The sequence below is a fragment of the Panthera uncia genome, chromosome E1 (genome assembly GCF_023721935.1).
Source record: "Panthera uncia isolate 11264 chromosome E1, Puncia_PCG_1.0, whole genome shotgun sequence".
In the NCBI taxonomy this organism is placed as follows: domain Eukaryota; kingdom Metazoa; phylum Chordata; class Mammalia; order Carnivora; family Felidae; genus Panthera; species Panthera uncia.
Window position 1 is genome coordinate 59,862,365 of NC_064814.1, and position 17,224 is coordinate 59,879,588.

The 17,224-nt window shown below is 53.3% G+C and overlaps 1 protein-coding gene and 1 long non-coding RNA gene across 2 annotated transcripts; both read right to left on the bottom strand.

The window, feature by feature from the left end:
• Positions 1-7,541: 7,541 nt before the first annotated feature.
• On the bottom strand, positions 7,542-9,213 carry ZSCAN32 (zinc finger and SCAN domain containing 32). The gene is made up of 2 exons (XM_049635391.1): positions 9,160-9,213; positions 7,542-8,085 (listed from the first exon to the last, which is right to left on the bottom strand). Exons 1-2 carry the CDS (start codon positions 9,211-9,213, stop codon positions 7,624-7,626), a joined length of 516 nt encoding a protein of 171 aa, XP_049491348.1. The 3' UTR covers positions 7,542-7,623.
• Positions 9,214-12,439: 3,226 nt separating this feature from the next.
• On the bottom strand, positions 12,440-16,195 carry LOC125927235 (uncharacterized). The gene is made up of 3 exons (XR_007459281.1): positions 15,671-16,195; positions 13,056-13,150; positions 12,440-12,763 (listed from the first exon to the last, which is right to left on the bottom strand). It is a non-coding gene; the product is annotated as an uncharacterized LOC125927235 (long non-coding RNA).
• Between the last annotated feature and the right edge of the window lie 1,029 nt (positions 16,196-17,224).

Consider the following 17,224-nt stretch of genomic DNA (forward strand, 5'->3'; position numbering starts at 1 on the left):
TATAAAAAAAATTAGGAAAGTTGGGCCCCTGGGTGGCTCAGTCAGTTAAGCCTCCCACTGCAGCTCAGGTCATGATTCCATGGTTGTGAGTTCGAGCCCTGCATCTGGCTGGCTGCGCTCAGCACAGAGCCGGCTTCAGATCCTCTGCCTCCCTCTCTCTCTGCCCCCCACCCCACTCGCACACTCTCTCTCTCTCTCTCAAAAATAAATAAACATTTTTTTAAATCAAGAAAGTATTTCAATGTCCACCAAAATGGAAATGATTGAAGATTGATTATATTATGGTACATGACTAAACACAGCAGCCTAAAAATGAAAATGCGGTGGATATATTGAAATAGGAAAACTTCAAGATAAAGTAAATGGGCAAAGTTGTGTATGCAGGTACAGGAAGATAAACACACAAGTAACAGTTATTTCCTCTATATATAGAGAGAGTGTTGCTTGTGAAAAAAGGAACAGAGAGATTTCCTTTTAATATGACAATGATTTGGTACTCATGGAATATTAAAAAATGAAACAGGGAAGAAAACACTGGGTTGGAAGAGAGTTCTAGCCCTACTTCTGTCTTTAGGCAGTCACTTGAAAACTGTCTTGGTTTCCCCTTCTAGAGAATGAAAATAGTAATACTATTGACTTCATAGTGTTACAGGAGGGTGGGAGAGACGCTGGTCCTTGTCTCCTAGAGTCGAAGAATGAATCTCGTGGACAACAGAGTGGGCAAAGACACAGAGTGGTAGAGTTTATTGAAGGAAAGTATGAAGCTCTCGAGAGTGAGAGGGGTCCCGACTAGGTAGCCGCTGAGGATTTTTGTCCCTGGCTTTTTATTGAGACCTTATCAGAAAGTTTGTGAGACTGCACGCATGGCATCTAGGCCAGCAGGTCCAGAATACATTTATCTCATCCTTTCCCACCCACCCCCCAAATTCCGCTGCTGCTGCTTCTTCAGCCTCCCACTTGTAGGTGCATCCTGCCTCCCTGAAGGTCCTTTAGGTCTCCCTGCCCAAAGTTAACATTTCCGACTCAATAGGTTGGTTGTTAGGATGACTTAGCATGAACGTGTTTACAACGGGGCTTAGCATACCGCTAGCGTGACGGTTTTTGATCACTGTCGCTGTCACATGTGAAAAACCCACTGAGCAACACCAAGGTTAGAAAGAGAACCCGTCAAAGTCAACAAGCAGAACCACCTGGCCAACGTAACAGCAGTAACCAATAGGAGAGCGTTAACAAGCGCCCAAATCCCGCCCCCACCGCTCGTCCTCTCCAACACCGTGAATGGTCCCAGGGCGTGACGTCAAGAGGATCCTGTCCATTCACTGGTGAAGACTGCTGTCCATTAGCGGGAGGCGGAACCAGAGAAACGGAAATGTCCTTTAGGCCGCGCTTGCGTGTTCTGTCCCGCTCTTTTCGGGTTGAGCCCCTGCGCCTGCGTCCGGCCTTCAGGGAGTCCCGGCATGCCCCGCGGCAGCTTCTGGGTCAGCGCGCGGGGAAAAGGTGGCGTGGCCGGTGAGTGGCTCCTGTGAAGCTGACTTTTCCTGTTCCTCTGGTCCCCGGCGCTGCTGCTCCTGCGTCTCCCCATAGCTGTCATCTCCCGACCCGGGTGTCGGGACGCGAAGACGCCGACTGGCCGTGTTCCGGGACCTCGCCCCTCTGGGGAGGCGTGGGGACGAGGTAGCCGGCGTGCCAGCGCGTCTCCCTTCGGGGTCCCCGTCCCTACGTTTCCCAGGGGAGAGGCCTTTGAAAGGCCCTGAGCCTCTTGTCCTTGCGATTTACGCTGAGAAAACATTCGTTCCCCGAGGCCCTACTGCCTCAGAAGGCCACTCAGGCACACTCCTTGCCCTCAGCTCTCGAACTCGTGGAGAAGACAAACCCGCCAGAAACATCGTGGTATTAGGTGGAGTTAGATAAGGCGCCTGGAGAGAGAGAGTCGGAGACAGGGCCGAAGAGTTGAAAGCATGAGGAGGGTTCAAGAAGGTGGGGGTGGTGGTGCCGGTGCGGGTACTCATCCTGTGGACTTCCTGCCTTTTGGTGGTGCTCTCCTTGAGAGCATTTCTTTCTGTGTTTCTAGGCTCAGCTACCCTTCTTTCCCCGGTTGGGACGGCTGGAGACCTGCAACCCCTTGTGTTCAGTTGCTGTGGAAGGAGTGCATTGGAACTTGCGAAAAGTGTTCTAGGCAGAAGTTTCGCAGGCCAAGGCACTACGGCCAGAAAGCCCAGAGCCAGTTTGTTTTAGGACCGAGAGTGGTTCACCTGTGCTGGTTGGAAAATGTATATAGGAGAGTGGACAGTGAGGCTGGAGGGGTAGACTGGGCCTTGAGTCCCGAGGACAGCCTTGCAAGCTTGTATCTCTTGGCCTATGTCAGCGGCAACAGGAAGTCTCCAGGGCTTTGGGACAGAGTTGTTATACAGTTAGACTCAGTTTGTAGAAAGGAGAGAAGTTCAGATCTGCTTTGTAGAAAGACCAGGTGGACAGATAAAGACTCTTACACCAACGTGGTTTAATGATTGTCCCTACAGGGGTTCCTAACCAGAGACGATTTGCCCCAAAACGGCATTTGGTAACAATGAAGTCGATTTGTTGAGTTACAGCTCAGGGGGAACTCCGTGTCCTCTAGTTGGTGAAGGCTAGGGATGCAGCTACCCATCCTCTAGTGCACAGGACGCTCCCACCCACTCACCCACAGTAAAGACCTGTGTGGCCCAAGATGTCTGTAGTGCTGAGGTACAGAAATCCTGCTTCGAGCGTTAGTACTGGAAGTGCGGGAGAGTCAGATGTCAGAGACATCTCTGCCCAGTTTTCATCTCCTTTTATATTCTTCATGAATGCTTAAGTACTTGACACCTAGGCAGTTAATCAAGATTGACTGACCCCAGTCTTGTATTTCTCACCCATTCATTCATTTGCAATATAATAATACACACCAAGCAAAATACCGGGGGTGATGTGATTCAGCAATGACCAGACCGATTCCCTGCTCTCTAAGAACCTTACATTCTTGCAAGAGAATGACAGAATTCAAATCTAAATATGTGTCAGTTGGTGAATGTGGTGAAGAAACTCCTGTAAGATGGAGATTCTCTAACCACCACAGACCATTTACTCTGCACCTTTTACGTGTCAAGTATGGAGTTAGATGCTTTACAAATAGCATTTCTAATTCTTCTTTTTTTATGTTGTTTATTTTTGAGAGAGAGAGAGAGAGAGAGAGAGAGCATGAGCGGGTGATGGGCAGAGAGAGAGGGAGACAGAGAATCTGAAGCAACTCCAGGCTCCAAGCTGGCAGCACAGAGCCCAACTTGGGGCCTTAACTCACAAACCGCAAGATCATGACCTGAGTCAAAGTCGGACGCTTAACCAACTGAGCCAGTCGGTCTCCCCTTTGCTGCTTACATGCTTGTTTATTTCCTGATTGGCATTGGTGCTAGTTTTCCCAAGAGCTCAGGCTGTCTTTCCCCTTTGCGGGCAGGGTGGTGGGTGGACAGCCAGGTTGGACCTTCACAGTCGCTGAGCTTTCAGTAGGTCTCTGTTCCAAAGGATGAAGGATGGGAGGTAGTTGTCCCCTGTAAACGGAACCGGTTCTGCCCTGCAGGTTATGTTGACTGAGCAGGCTCTGTGAATGAGAACCCTCTGCCCTCGGATGCAGGGACTGCATGCCCAGGAGGCTGTGAGAACTTGGGCTGCGTCCTCAGTGTCCTCCCCGAAGCAGACGGATGTGACTGGATTTCTGGTTGGGAGAGGGCCAGAGCGAGGCCAGCTGGGGGCTGAGGGCAGCACGGCCGGGTGTCAGCTGCGGGGCTCTGCGTGGGGCTGCCACCGACTTCCCTGCACCGCCCTGAGCAGATGGGCCTCTGAAGTGCTCTCTGCCACTGCCAGATGTGGCTCTGGGTTCCTGACCTTCTGTTCTACCCGGCCACCCAGACTGCCTTTAATTTAGCTCTGGCCGTCCAGGAATCTAGACTACACCTTTCTTCCCTGGGCCCGTGGATGATCTCTCTCGGGACGGGAAGGTGGCAGTGATGGGGTTTTGTCCAGGTGATGGTGTGTGTGCTCCGAGAAGAGCCGGCAGCCCTGTGGTTGTGTGGGGAGTCGCAAAGCTTCTCCCATAAGGAGAGCCCGTGAAGCCCACGCCCAGGGGCTTTCCCAAGAGAAGAACCAGACACAACTCCTCTCAGACTGTGCGGGCCATGGGGCCTTCAAAGGGAGCCCAACTCTTTGAAGAAAATGGTGAGATACAGAGTCTCAGGCCGGAAGGGGAGAGGCAGGAAGGATCAGGGACGAGAGTTTATCAGTGCCTGTGACATCCTAGACATGACCCTGTAGTTGTGTCATGACCAGAATCGGGACCGGGAAACTGGCGGCTCGGGGTGCAGATGTCCGGTTGTGAATGTAGGCTTCACAGTTTCATGTGGTCTTCCCCTCACAAAGGCTCATTCCGTGATAGCTTCGGCAGGATCAGCCTGCAGAGACTCTCCCCTCCCTCTGCTCTTCCCCCATGGGCACATGCGAGCGAGCTCGCTCTCTCAAAAAAAAAAAAAAATCCCATTTGAACATGTCAGGTGGCTTGTCAGTTGAGAAGGAATGGAAATGCATGTGAAATGCTCCAGAGCCCAGCTTTGAGGCAGCAGCTAAGAAGTCAGAATGAGAGGGTGAGGGAGACCAGGTGCATGGGTGAGGCCCCATTGTGCCCAGCCCACCTCAAAAACCAGAGTTTAGCAACCGTATGTGGGATGTGTCAGCTTCTGCAACTATGTCCTGTATCTGGGTCAAGGTGAGGTGACCTGCTAGAGTCCTGTGTTCTCCACGAGTAAAGAACGCTCGGTCCCCTCTGTCCACCAGGGAGCAGGGCCCGGGGTGAGCGGCAGGACTGTGAGGCAGGAGCTGACGATGGGCAAAGCCGAGGATTTGCGTGTGATGAGGTCAGCGGTGAAATGGGCACCCTCCAACCCGGGGTCCCCGGAGTCCCCGGCTGTTCCCACACTGGCTCGAAAGGCACCGCCCTCACGGGAGAGGCCCGGAAGAGGTGGCAAGAGGAAAGGCAAGTGGGGCAAGGAGGCGGAGAGGCCCAGCTCAGCTTTGGCTCTGGCCACCCGTCCGGCTCCTTAAGCTGAGGAACCACAGCAGGTGAGTGGGAAGCAGGGCATCTGTGGGCTTTGGCCTGCTTCTCTGGGTGTGAGAAGACTGGGTCCTCTGTATGGGAATGGTCAGCAGTCCTCGCAAAAAGAATCCTGTCCGTTAGGAAATGAGGTCAGTGGTTAAGATGTTTCAGTGAGGGATATAGGAACCATGCGGAGAGTCCCACTATTTCCTACACAGGGGGGAACAGCGGCTTCTTCATGGTCTTAGGAGGGGCTGAGCCAAACCAGGAGGGTCATCTACACCTGAGAGCAGATCTGTAGCCTTGGAGGTGTTACCTTGTGTACACTTCAAATTCATTCTCCTGTGGGAGTGCAGCGATCAGGCCGTGTTAGTCCGTGGAGGTGGGTAGTAAGGTGTGAGACGTAGGAAGTGAAAGGAAGGAAGGGAGGGAAACAGCCGCTCCACGTGGGGTTGGGGGAACATAGGGAGGAGGTTGGATTAATGACAACTCGGAAGACAGGCCCTGCCGAGCTGGGTCACATCGTGGGGGTGTTGGAGTTAGGTGGTGCTGCCCACTGGTGCTGGTACTTTGGAGGGATCTCATGAGGAGATTCTGGAAGAAACAGTGTCTGCTCCACTGACTGCTTTGTGTCTGGCTGCTACATACCCTGGTATGTTATAGGGAATCGGATGTTTCCCGAATGAATGAATAAATGAATGTACGGTCTCCTCCAGACTATGTGGGGTAGCTGACAGGCCAGGGTCTGGAACTCTCGCACAGTCTTCCTTCCTGTGCCCGGAGGACTGGAGCATGAGACCGTTGGAGGGAGGAGGTGACCCCTACCTCTGACAATTCAAGGAGTCAGCAGTTGCCCCCGATGCCTTGGCCCCAGCACACCCTGCAGTGGGAGGAGCCTGTGAGGCCTCACTGGGCCCTCCACCATTGTTTCCATGGACCTTAACTACTTTCCTCCTTAACCAGACCCAAGTTGAGTGGGCCTCTAAAGCTCCTCTGTGAACGATCTGCCTCGGCCTGTCTCCCCCTCTCCACCATGCATCTCTGGTCAAGTCCAATGGGTCACACCGAAGCCCATCTCTTTGCCTTCACCCAGGCTCTCGGAAGACGTTTTTGGTTTTTTCCTTCCAGAGCGAAGCCTGTGACTCTGGAAACTGTCCTGCGTGGCCTGTCGCAAGGGCCGTGCTCGAGGACAGTGTGTGCAGGACATGTGGGGTGCCCAGGCCAGGCTCAACTGGAGGGAGCATGACGTACATTTTTACGCGTTGCTTTCCTCATCCTTGTTCACTAAAATTAAAAAAACATGTCAGCTTTTTGGCTTTGATAGAATATTCCTTCTTTCTCATGTTCAATGCCCCAGAGTCTGAATCAGTGACCGGGACCCTAGTCACCGTAATTAGACAAGGTCTTAACGCCTCATGTGCACAGGCAAGAAGCAGGACAACATGCCCGTCTTTTCCCGTGTTTTATCCATGAAATTTGACAGAAGCTTCATGATCTAGGCCTGTTCAGAAGTAGTGTTTTAGGTTGGTTCCTAGTGCTCCTCACACCCCACGTTTCTTCTCCTGTGCCCGTTTTCCGTACTGCTCTGCTGTCCGTCTCGGTGACTGTGCAAACCCTCCCAACCCAGTTCCGCTGCTTCTCTGCACGTCCAACTGCATCAAAGCGGGCGCCGCCCTTGGATCCCCCTGTGGGATCTGCAGGAGGATGAAGTTTCTGATGGCGAAAATTCAGACCAAAGGCCAACAGCGGAGAAACACCTTTATTTTCTTCAGAAACAGTGACGCGTATGAACCTGCGGTAACCGTTAACTGTACCAGACCAGAAAGCAGGAACCTGGGTTGGGGCCATACATGGGAGAAATCTTAGAGGAACCCAGATGTCACACTTGCTCTGAGATTAAGTCACTTAGAGTAGTAGTACCTGGTGGCCTGAGCCATCCCTCCAGCTCTGCCGTCTTCTCTGGGTGACTAGGATACACAACAGTGATTGACTCGGAGGTAGACGTTCCTGCAGGCAGATGCCTACAGGTCATTATTGGGTTAGGAAACATGTAGGCGGTTAACTTCGAGATGTGCTTCCCATGAGGGAAAATTTCTCCCCTGACCTGCCCCAGGAATACTTCCCAGGCCCCTAGCCACCTATCCTCTGTTCGGAACACGGTTACCCTCGATTTCTGGCAGGACTTTGCAGCCCCCTTTCTTGAGAGCGGATGGAAGTCCACGGTGACACGGGACTGTGGGTCACAGGCAGACCGGGAAAGCACGCTCAGCGTTCTCACACTGATTGCTCCTCCTGCCCGAGGTTCTCGAGGTCCACATGTGAGTCTCTTGCTGCGCCTGGGAGCCTGGGACTGGCTAGCAGAAGCCTCCGCGAGCAGACAGAACCTCCAGGAGACCCGTCAACGTCCAGAATTGGCCTGTTGGCTCTCCAGCCCCGTACCGTGTGTCCCTTCCTGGCGATGTGAGGTGTCGTCCTCGTGTGCCCCCTGATGGCAGATGGGGGCACGGAGCTTAGCGAAGCTTCTCTCACACAGAGCAGTTGTGAGGCTTCTCCCCGGTGTGCGTTTTCTGGTGGCCACTGGAGTGGGAGCTGCTGCCGAAGCTTCTCCCACGCTGCGCACACGGGTGGGGGCTCCGCCGGGCGTGGGCTCGCCCGTGAGCGCTGAGCCGGGAGCTGTTGTTGAAGCTCTTCCCACAGACGGTGCACCGGTAAGGCTTCTCCCCGGTGTGGGTTCTCCGGTGGACGCCGAGGCCGGACCTCTGGTTGAAGCTTTTCCCACGCTGCCCACAGCGGTAGGGTCTCTCCCCCGTGTGCAGCCTTAGGTGGGCAGTGAGGTCGGAGCGCTCGCTGAAGCCTTTCCCGCATTCGCCGCACTTGTCCGGCTTTTCTCCCGTGTGGATTCTCCAATCCCGAACAAGGTAAGGACCTCGGCTAAAGCTTTTCCCACATTCCTGACACTTAGGAGCTTTTTCCAGTCTGGCGCCTGGCTGGTGGCGACAGAGAGATCCCTGAGAGCAGGTTTCTCTGCTCAGATTTGCTCGGGCCTTCTCTCCAGCACGGAGTGTCTGCTGACCCCCCCGTCCTCGGACGGGGCCGTCCCCTCACGCTCATCTGGAGAACGTCTATGTGGCTCTCTCGGCATAGGCTCACCCTTCCTGTCTCTCTTGGTCTCAGGGTGGCAAAAAAGGCCACTAGACTTTCTCCACAGGGCCTTCTTCACTTCTGCCTGCTCTGGATCTTCCCATTTTCGATTCTCATTTTTAGTTCCATTCGTGATCTCAAGACCTGAGAGAACAGAAACATGCTGGACTCTGGAAAGTGACGTGCAGGAATGAGGAAAGTTACAATTAAAGCACCATCAAGAAAAATACCTAAATGGAATGCGTCATAGGATTCAGTCTTCTACTAATTAATAGTCTAATTTCATTTTCCAGTTGGAATATTTTCAAGCTCCAAACCCTGGGTTCACAGGTAAATAAATACCCCTAAATTCCACCTACTTTTCTCTTGTTCTGTCCCTTTTTGGATGTTTGGACACAGTGACAAAACTGAGGCAGGGAGGCCAGCTCTATGTCACCTGCCAGTCTGTCTGCAGGTTTGATCTGAATTCTTGACAGCCTAACCAAAGGCCTTCCCGAGTTTGGCCCAAATGAGAAGAAAGTGTGTTGCGAGCACCTGACTAGCAGACACTTTGTCAGGAAAGGAGGATCATGCTAGAGGAGGAGGGAAGAGGAAAGTCTGGGCTGGAGGCCTGACTGGCCACCTGAGGAAGCCAACGCAAGGAGTTGTACAGGAAAAATGACACGTGCTCTGTGAAAGAGGCTGGCAGATACAGACTTGGGCCCTGAAGGGCAGAGGAAACAGCCTCAATACTGAGAGAGCCAGACTCCCTGGCCCGTGGAAAGTCATCCATCAAGGCAGTAACCACACCAGTAGCAGGGGCAGCTCCCACTTGAATGGTAGGCTAAGGCCTTCTGGGTGGACCTGTGTCATTTGTGCATCAGAGCCAAGACTCCTACCAGCACTGTGTGGGAACAGAACTGGCAGGTCATGTCTCCTACCTCCCTGGCCAGGATTCCCGAAGTCCTTTTCATCTCTGGCTGCACCATCCACATAGCCCCTTCTCTGACCTCTGTGGGCTCCCCGTTCTGCTGACTTATCCCCACAAACTCCGTAACCCTTCCCTCTTGGCCAAGAATAGCACTGCTTGCCACCGTGGGTGCAGAGGCCCAGGAGCTTGACAGGGTATCCATTTCCTCATCAAGGACATATGGCTCAGCAACAGTCTCCCCTCACTTTATGGTATCTCAACTATAGGCAGTTGAACTTGGTGCGACACTGTTCTGGGGTCCACAGAAAGCCCTGTTCCCAGAGTCCTTTTGCCACCGCCCTGTGGGTCTGGCTGTTCTGATGAGTCTGGAATTTCTCATGAAGTTGAGTTTTACAGAGAATGGCCAGGGGAGTCTCTGTCTCTCCACCCCAGCACACACCTGCTGCCAGGGGACAAGGGACACACGATGAGATCACGGAGGCCTGGACCCCACAGGGCAAGGGTAACTTCCCCACAAGTTCCACACTGGTTTGTCCAGCTCTGCCACCGTCTGCTGTCATCCCTGGGAACCACCTCACTATGTGCGTCTTTCCTAAAACAGACACGTTCAGCATACTGGAAAGGGCATCCTCTCTAACGGAGAAGGGGTTGTGGAGTATTTACCAAAGCTGCACTCTTGTTCTTTATCCTGAATGCCACTCATTTCTCCTGAGTGATGTCACTGTAAGTGTAATGCCTGTCTCCGTGGTTGGGAGAATCTGTGAGGGCTTGTGGCTCGTGAGAGGATGTGGCCACTTGGAGACCACTTCTGTCGACTTCCGCCTCTGATGTTGAGTAGCCCTGACTGGCCCGTCCCTGTCCCGAGGATCTCCTGTCATCCCTGTAGGTGCGAGAAACTAAACCACAGCACGTCCCATCCCAAGGTGGGAAGAAGCAGTGCTCTGCTGAGAAGGGCATGAGGCCGGCCAGTTCCTCGGGAGCTCCCAGCACATGCTGCTCACTGTAGTGGCCACGGGCTGGTTCCGTGAGGGCTCCTGTGTGTGTCTCAAGCTGCCCCAGCAAGTGCGTTCTAACCTCTGGTCTGGTGCTCTGAGGGGCACGCCCTTCTCTTCACCCCTACTACTCCTCCTTGAGCCAAAAAAATGGAAAGAGTCAACATGATCCATTTAAAAATGAGTCCCTGTGTGCTTAGAGCCCTGCAAGGCCACCCCGTTTCACTGAGAAAACATCAAGTGCTTACGAAGTCCTTTACGTAGGGTCCCAGCTCCTACATTAGAGCTTGTCAGTTATCTGTGAAAAGCCAGGTGGTTTGTTGTTAATGATACAGAAGTGTACTTGGACACAGCAGCGATGTGAGCTTGGCGGGTCTGTAAATGCCCTGTCTCAGTGCAGGTCATTTTCAGTAGCACTGCCCCACGTGATCTGGCGCCGGATACCATTTATCAGGCTCACCCTCTCTTGGTCTGTGCTGGTCACAATGGCCGCCTCCCCAGACTCACTGCAGCCTCGGCCTGTGTGCTGGCCTGTTCCCTCGGTTACACTCTCCCCCCAGAACAGCCATATGGCTCGTGGCTTCTCCTCACGTCTTTGTTCAAATGTCTTCTCAGTGAAACCCAAAGCCACTGTCTAACCCACTGCGTCCCCACACCTTTGAGCACCCTTCTTCTCCACTGTCCTGCAGCTGCAATGGAACCTCATTCCCAGCCACTATGACCAACTTCTGGACTCCTCCACCAGCCACACCTGCTAGGACCTCACCCCCTTTCACAGAGAATACAGCACTCATTCCCAGGCTCCTACTATCTTAGCATTGTATAGACGAAGTCCACAGATAACAGCTAGGCAGAAAATTCACTACCTCGGTGACAGAGACACACCTGGCTTTGGCTTCCCAAGTTCACAACTCCAAAGAAAATGCCCTGGGCTACCCAGCCATCAGCATAAAGGTTCAGGTGCTCCTTTCCTTGTGCGTAAGCTGCACGCGGTCCAACGAATGGCATTAATGGTTAGCCAATAAGGTGTTTACTCCGACTGCCCCCACCTGGGCGGGAATAGGAACCATCTTCAGTTTATAGCCAGAAGACAAGGCCCAGAGTGGGGGACTTCTCTCCTACAGGTGATCAGTACTGGGAGCAGTGCAGACAGGTCCTCAGCAAGGGGCTCTGGAAGAGGCTGTGGGTGTCCTGGGCTGGCTGCTTGCGGTCAGATGTGTAGCTGCCTGCATTCTCCACTGTGTCTTTGCACTTCACGAGTCTTGGCTTGGTCCCTGGGCCTCACCCGCCCTACGTGCCCTACTCCTGGGAGAACCACGGGAGCCACGTGAGGCCAGCAAAGCTTTCATCTCCTGAAAGGCACAGGTTCTGGGCTGCGGCCTTGCACAGCCCCGAGGCTTTGGAACTTCCTTCCACGTTGATCCAGAGGCCGGGGGACCACGTTCACACAACAGCTGGGCAACTTCCCCACACAGCCGGCTGCTTGGCTGGTGCGCGTGGAGTTTCCAATAACATTCAGGTTCATTGAGAATGGACAGGAACGTCCTGGTTTCCTCAGCAGCCCCGGGCCGTGCCTGTCTTTCCTCTGGCTGCTGGGCGTCACCCCGCCCTTATCCTTCCCCTTTCGGCGGTGTCTCACGGGCTTCCAAGCCATCGTCACTTGTGGAACTCTTAGAATTGTTCCTTGCTCAGCGGTGAGTGTCTAGGGTCCCTGCGTGTTCTCCGTGATCCAGAGCATGCAGGGCGGAGACATCGTGGCCAAGCCAGCCGCGGAGCATCTGTCCCTTCCCTGAATCTGATGCTCTGAGGAGCAGCCCGGAAGGGGCAGAGCTGATTTACTGTTTTTAATGTTGTATTTATTTTTGAGAGACCGAGGGACTGAGTGTGAGCGGGGGGGAGGGGCAGAGAGAGACACAGAATCCGCAGCAGGCCCCAGGCCCTGAGCTGTCGGCACAGAGCCCGGCGCGGGGGGCGCGGGCAGAGCCGATTTGAGAACAGCAACCGATGGTCCTGAGACTCTCCGAAGGGCCCGGCTGCCTCCTGAAGGCCCGGGCGCAGAAGCACGCGGTCAGATGTGGGCGCTCTTGAGTTTCCCCTCAGCCGCTCAGGACAGCCCTCGGGTGTGTGTGTGAGCACACGTGCACTCAGGTCGGCCTGCTGCTCCCACAGGGGGTGCCTCCTCGCTGCTGGCTGTCCCCTGCTGTGTCTCACTCCCCCAGCCCCTTGCTCTGCCTCCCACTTCCACCCCCACTGCTCTCACGTCCCGCCCTCCCTCGTTCCCACTTGCATGCTGTCCACCCTGTCGTCAGCCCTCTGGCCTGTCCTTCCCTTTCTTCCAGTCTCTGTGTCTCATACCTGCTCTCAGGCTCTTCCTGTTTATTTCCTTCTTGCCTCGACCCAGTGGTCTGCCTCTGTCTCCTTTCTCCGGTCTCCCAGTCTCTCTCTCTCTGAACAAATGAACACCTCCGCTCTGGGCCTGAGGGAACAGGCATCCTTACCCAGAGAGTCGTTTTTGTCATTCCTCTGTGAAATGTCCCTGTGGAGGGCCCTCTGTGCCGGGCCGAGGTGCATCCGTCCTTCCTGACCGAGGAGTGCAGCTCTGTCCTCACACGTGGCTGCTCCCTGTAACGACACCGGGGGCTGCTGCTACCGTTAAGTAGCACCGCTCTAGCCTGGTGCGGGGCAGAGACGTGGCCACAGGCCTCACAAAGCGAGGCAGGGGACGTCAGGCCTCTGAGGGAAGCATCAGGGTGAGGAAAGAGCTTTGTGAAGACGACAGGTGGACAGAAAACAACGCAAGGAAGGCCAGTGGAAGGACCTCGTGATCTCTCTGACATCTCGACGTGAAGGGGCGTGGGGTAAGAGTGAGGGAAATGGGAACCTCAAGAGACAACGGGGGTCAAGCACAGCTCACCTGGGCCCCGGCTGTCCCATGCGCAGCGCCTGTCTCCTGGTCTCCAAGACCCCTCTCCTGGGGAAGGTTCCTGGGAGGCTGTGCCGTCAGCCAGGCTGGCAAGAAAACAGCCTCAGTTGGAGGGTGGCTGCCACAGAGCAGCCAGAGCCGGGGCTTGAGTGGGGTTCCCGGGTCAGCAGCAGCAGCACTGGGAACCCGTCACAAATGCCTATTCCTGGGGCCCGCCCCCAATCACTGTGCCTGGACACGGCCCCCGGGTGAGTCTGAGCACACTAGAGTTTGAGGGCCACTGCCATTGCCAGTGGCCTCTATGTGTCGAGAAGCTCCTTTCAGCAGATTCTTGGCATAACGGCTTTTATCAAAAAGGTTTTCTTCATTCTAAAGCGCTGTGGGGGCGCCTGGGTTGCTCAGTTGGTTGAGCATCCGACTCTTGATTTCATCTAAGGTTATGATCCCAGGGTCGTGGGATCTAGCCCCACATCAGGCTCTGTGCTGAGCTTGGAGCCTGCTTGATATTCCCCCTGCCCCTCCCCCACTCTCTTGGGCACACACTCAGTCTCAAAAATAAAAATAAATAAATTTTAAAGCGCTGTGTGCATGTTATGCCAAAAAAATGTTTAGGGGCACCTGGGTGGCTAAGTCGGTTAAGTGGACGACTCTTGATTTTGGCTCAGGTCATGCTCTCACGGTGTGAAATTGAGCCCCATGTCAGGCTCTGCACTGAAAGGTGGAGCCTGCTTGGGATTCTCTCTCAAAATAAATAAAAAACATTAAAAAAAAAAAGTTTAATGGAGGGGGGAAGCTCTGAGCCCCACCATCAAGAGATGACCCTAGAACTCCTAAAAATACCATGGCAATTGAAGCCTTTTACTTTTTCAGGCCAACATAATATATTTCTCAGAAATCCACCTTCAAGAATTCTACTTCAGGGACGCCTGGGTGGCTCAGTTAAGCGGCTGACTTTGGCCTAAGTCATTATCTCTCCGTTCATGGGTTCCAGCCCCATGTTGGGCTCTGTGCTGACAGGTCAGAGCCTGCAGCCTGCTTTGTATTCTGTGCTTCCCTCCCTCTCTCTGCCCCTATCAAAAATAAATGTTAAAGAAAAAAAGAATTCTATTAAACAAATGGTTTATTTTCTTTTTTTTTTTTTTTAATTTTTTTTTTCAACGTTTTTTATTTATTTTTGGGACAGAGAGAGACAGAACATGAACGGGGGAGGGGCAGAGAGAGAGGGAGACACAGAATCGGAAACAGGCTCCAGGCTCCGAGCCATCAGCCCAGAGCCTGACGCGGGGCTCGAACTCACGGACCGCGAGATCGTGACCTGGCTGAAGTCGGACGCCCAACCGACTGCGCCACCCAGGCGCCCCACAAATGGTTTATTTTCACTTTAGAACAGAACTTCAGAGGAGACGCAGAGGCTTGTGGCCCTGAGGAAGTCACCGAACTAGAAATAGGAACAGCATGAAGACGGGTGAACAGGGGGAGTGGAACCTGGCACAGGGTGAGTTTTTACCCTCTTCACACTCAGAACCCCCAGCCTCGGGAACCACATCCTAGAGAGCAGTGATGTTCCCAAGGATTAAAAAGAAATCACTGCTAAATGGTAGAGTTTACAAAGATACTGAGTGTTCCATTTGCTTAAAAAACACAAAAGCAAATACTCCTCTTAAGACAATTTTCTGTTTCAACAGAAAGTAGCCAGTGGAAAGTGGGTCAAGATGTAATGTTTTCTTCTAGGGTGTGGGTTAAATAAAGAGCTGGCTTTTACAAATTACTGAGCACGCTACAATGGCAGCTTTCAATTAAGCAGAGAGGCAGCAGTGGCCGTGGACTGTCTCAGTGTATGCAGCCACAGTGGTTCACTCCAAGAGATACAGAAAGACAGAGCCCTGGTCTGTCCATGCACTGGAGTATTATTTAGCCACGAAAAGGATGGAACTAGTGAGACAGGCTTAAACCTGCTAGATGAGAGGGGCAGGCACGGAGGGTCATACCCTTTCTATGAAATCTCCAGAACAGGCAGATCTGTAGAGAGAAAGAGGAGTAACTCCCAAATGGGTAGATGGTTTCCTTGTAGGGGGTGAAAATGTTTGGAACTGGATAGACGTGATGATTGTATAATTGAATGTGTGGGCTAAATACACCTGGATTGTTCACTTGAACATGGCTAATTTTGTTACATGAATTTCACTTCACCTTAACAGTTTTTTGATTAAAAAGTTTAAGAGAAGTAGAAACCAAAATAGAGCTTTGGAAGAAAGGCAAAAATAATCAGGGGAAATGTATTTTGGATGAAGTTAAGCTGGATGAGAAAAGGGCTTTTGTTTTCAAATATACAAAGAGCTGCTATGCAGGTGAAGGCACATGTGCAGATTTTAATATTCCTGGTTCAGAAGCAGCAGAATCAGTTGTAATAAGGGAGAATTAGGGTGACACATAAAAATTCTCCACTCCTAAGTGCTATTACCATCAGCTAACATTTGAAATCTTGTGTTGTGGGTACATTTCAAAGGTATTTAATCTAGAACACTGGGGCAGACTCCAGCTCAGACCTGCTCATTCTAAAAAATGAGTTCTTCCGCAGCCCCAGGTGAGGGCAGAGTTCTGCTTACCTTCTGGCTGTTTCCCTGATCTTTGTTGTGAGCTCCGTGACCCCGTCAAAGTGCTTCTCTCTGGATGAACCCGCCGTTTCAGGTGGGACCTCTGTGACTCTCTGGCTGGTCCCCAAGGGTCTGTCTCCTCATTGAGCACTTTCCAGTCCTTCCCTGAATCTGGGACCTGAGAACAGACCCCATCATCTGTCACTACAAATTCCTGCCTAAGAGACTTTAAAAGCCCTAACAGGGACATTAGGAAACAATGTGAGACCCGAGGAGGCAGAAGAAAAATACTCTCAGGGCCCTGTAATTAAAAGAAAAAAAAAAAAAAAGAAAAAAAGAATACAAGTTGGTCTCAATCCCCTGGTCTCTAGCGATTCAGAGTTAATGGAAGCGCCTAGCACAGAGGTGACGTGGCCGATGTGCTAACCGTGGTGCACACCTGTGCGAAGTGAGGTCAGCCTGCAGCGTAGGAAGCCGTGGCCTCAGCACTCCTGCTGTCTCCCCACCCCCCATCCAGCGGAGCACCAAGTCCGGTCATTACTGCCAGCCGCAAAGTCCCTCACCTCAGCCCTTTCCGGCTGCACCCATGAGCCTGCTTCGGGCCACGTTCCTCTGCTGCCGGCCCTCCATCCACTCTCTGCCTACACGGAATCCAGCAGGTCTTGGAAAGCACGTGCTCACGTGCTCTGTCCACACTCTGCAGAGTCCCCCCACTTCTTGCCTAGCCCCTTTCTCCCACCCTCCCTTCTCTGCCAAACATGCCACACCCTCTGCCACCTGAGGCTCCTGACAGCCACTCCTCTGTCACGGCCCGGAGAGGCGGTGCCCACTCTCCGTCTGCCCCACAGTCATTCTCTATCACATCAGCCGGCTCGTTCCTGGCTCTTTCTTCCTTTGCTTGTGGTCTGTGTCCCTCCTGGAGTGTAGCCTGCAGCAGGCCACGGACCACGCCTGTCCCGTTCACTGCACAATCCCCAGTGTCTGCCGTCTGGCAGGCACCTCAAAGCCACTTGTGTCTTTCAGAGCCACCTTCATTCATTAAGTCCGCCGTGTATGACGTGTCCTGTCCGTTGAGTGAGTGAGGAGCGTGGCGCGGAGAGGCCTCTGCACCCTGGCAAGTGCCGTCAGCTTCCGCTCTCCCTCCCCTCCACTCACGGTGCCCTTCGCGCCCCAGACAGGCTTCACATGGCTGTGTTATCCCTCACGTTCCTGTCCTGTCTGCATTCCTGTGCAGAGCTTGGCTCTGAAACACCAGGGGCTGCGGGAGAGAGAGAGAGAGAGACAGAGACTGTCACCACAGGGAGAGGGCAAGGGGAACTGGAGCAGGATGACTTCTCACCTGTAGGGGTTCCTGCCATTGACCTGTCCCAGCTCTGACTCCACACACGTGCTACTGCTCGCCCTTCTCCGTGCCGTCCCAGGTGTTACTGTCCCGACGCCATGGATCCTTCATGAACTTCCTCAGCTTTGTCCCTGATGCGTCCCCACCAAGCTCTCTGCCCTCCGCACATTATGTCAACACCACTCAGTCCTCAGTCCTGTGAAATGCTGCGCCCCTCGCCGGTC

Excerpts from the sequence above, each read along its gene's own strand:
- ZSCAN32 (XM_049635391.1), bottom strand. The coding sequence starts at position 9,213 with ATGTGGATGGTGCAGCCAGAGATGAAAAGGACTTCGGGAATCCTGGCC. Across the intron at positions 8,086-9,159 it reads CGGGAATCCTGGCCAGGGAG|CCAGGCGCCAGACTGGAAAA; the intron begins GTAGGAGACATG and ends TGTCGCCACCAG.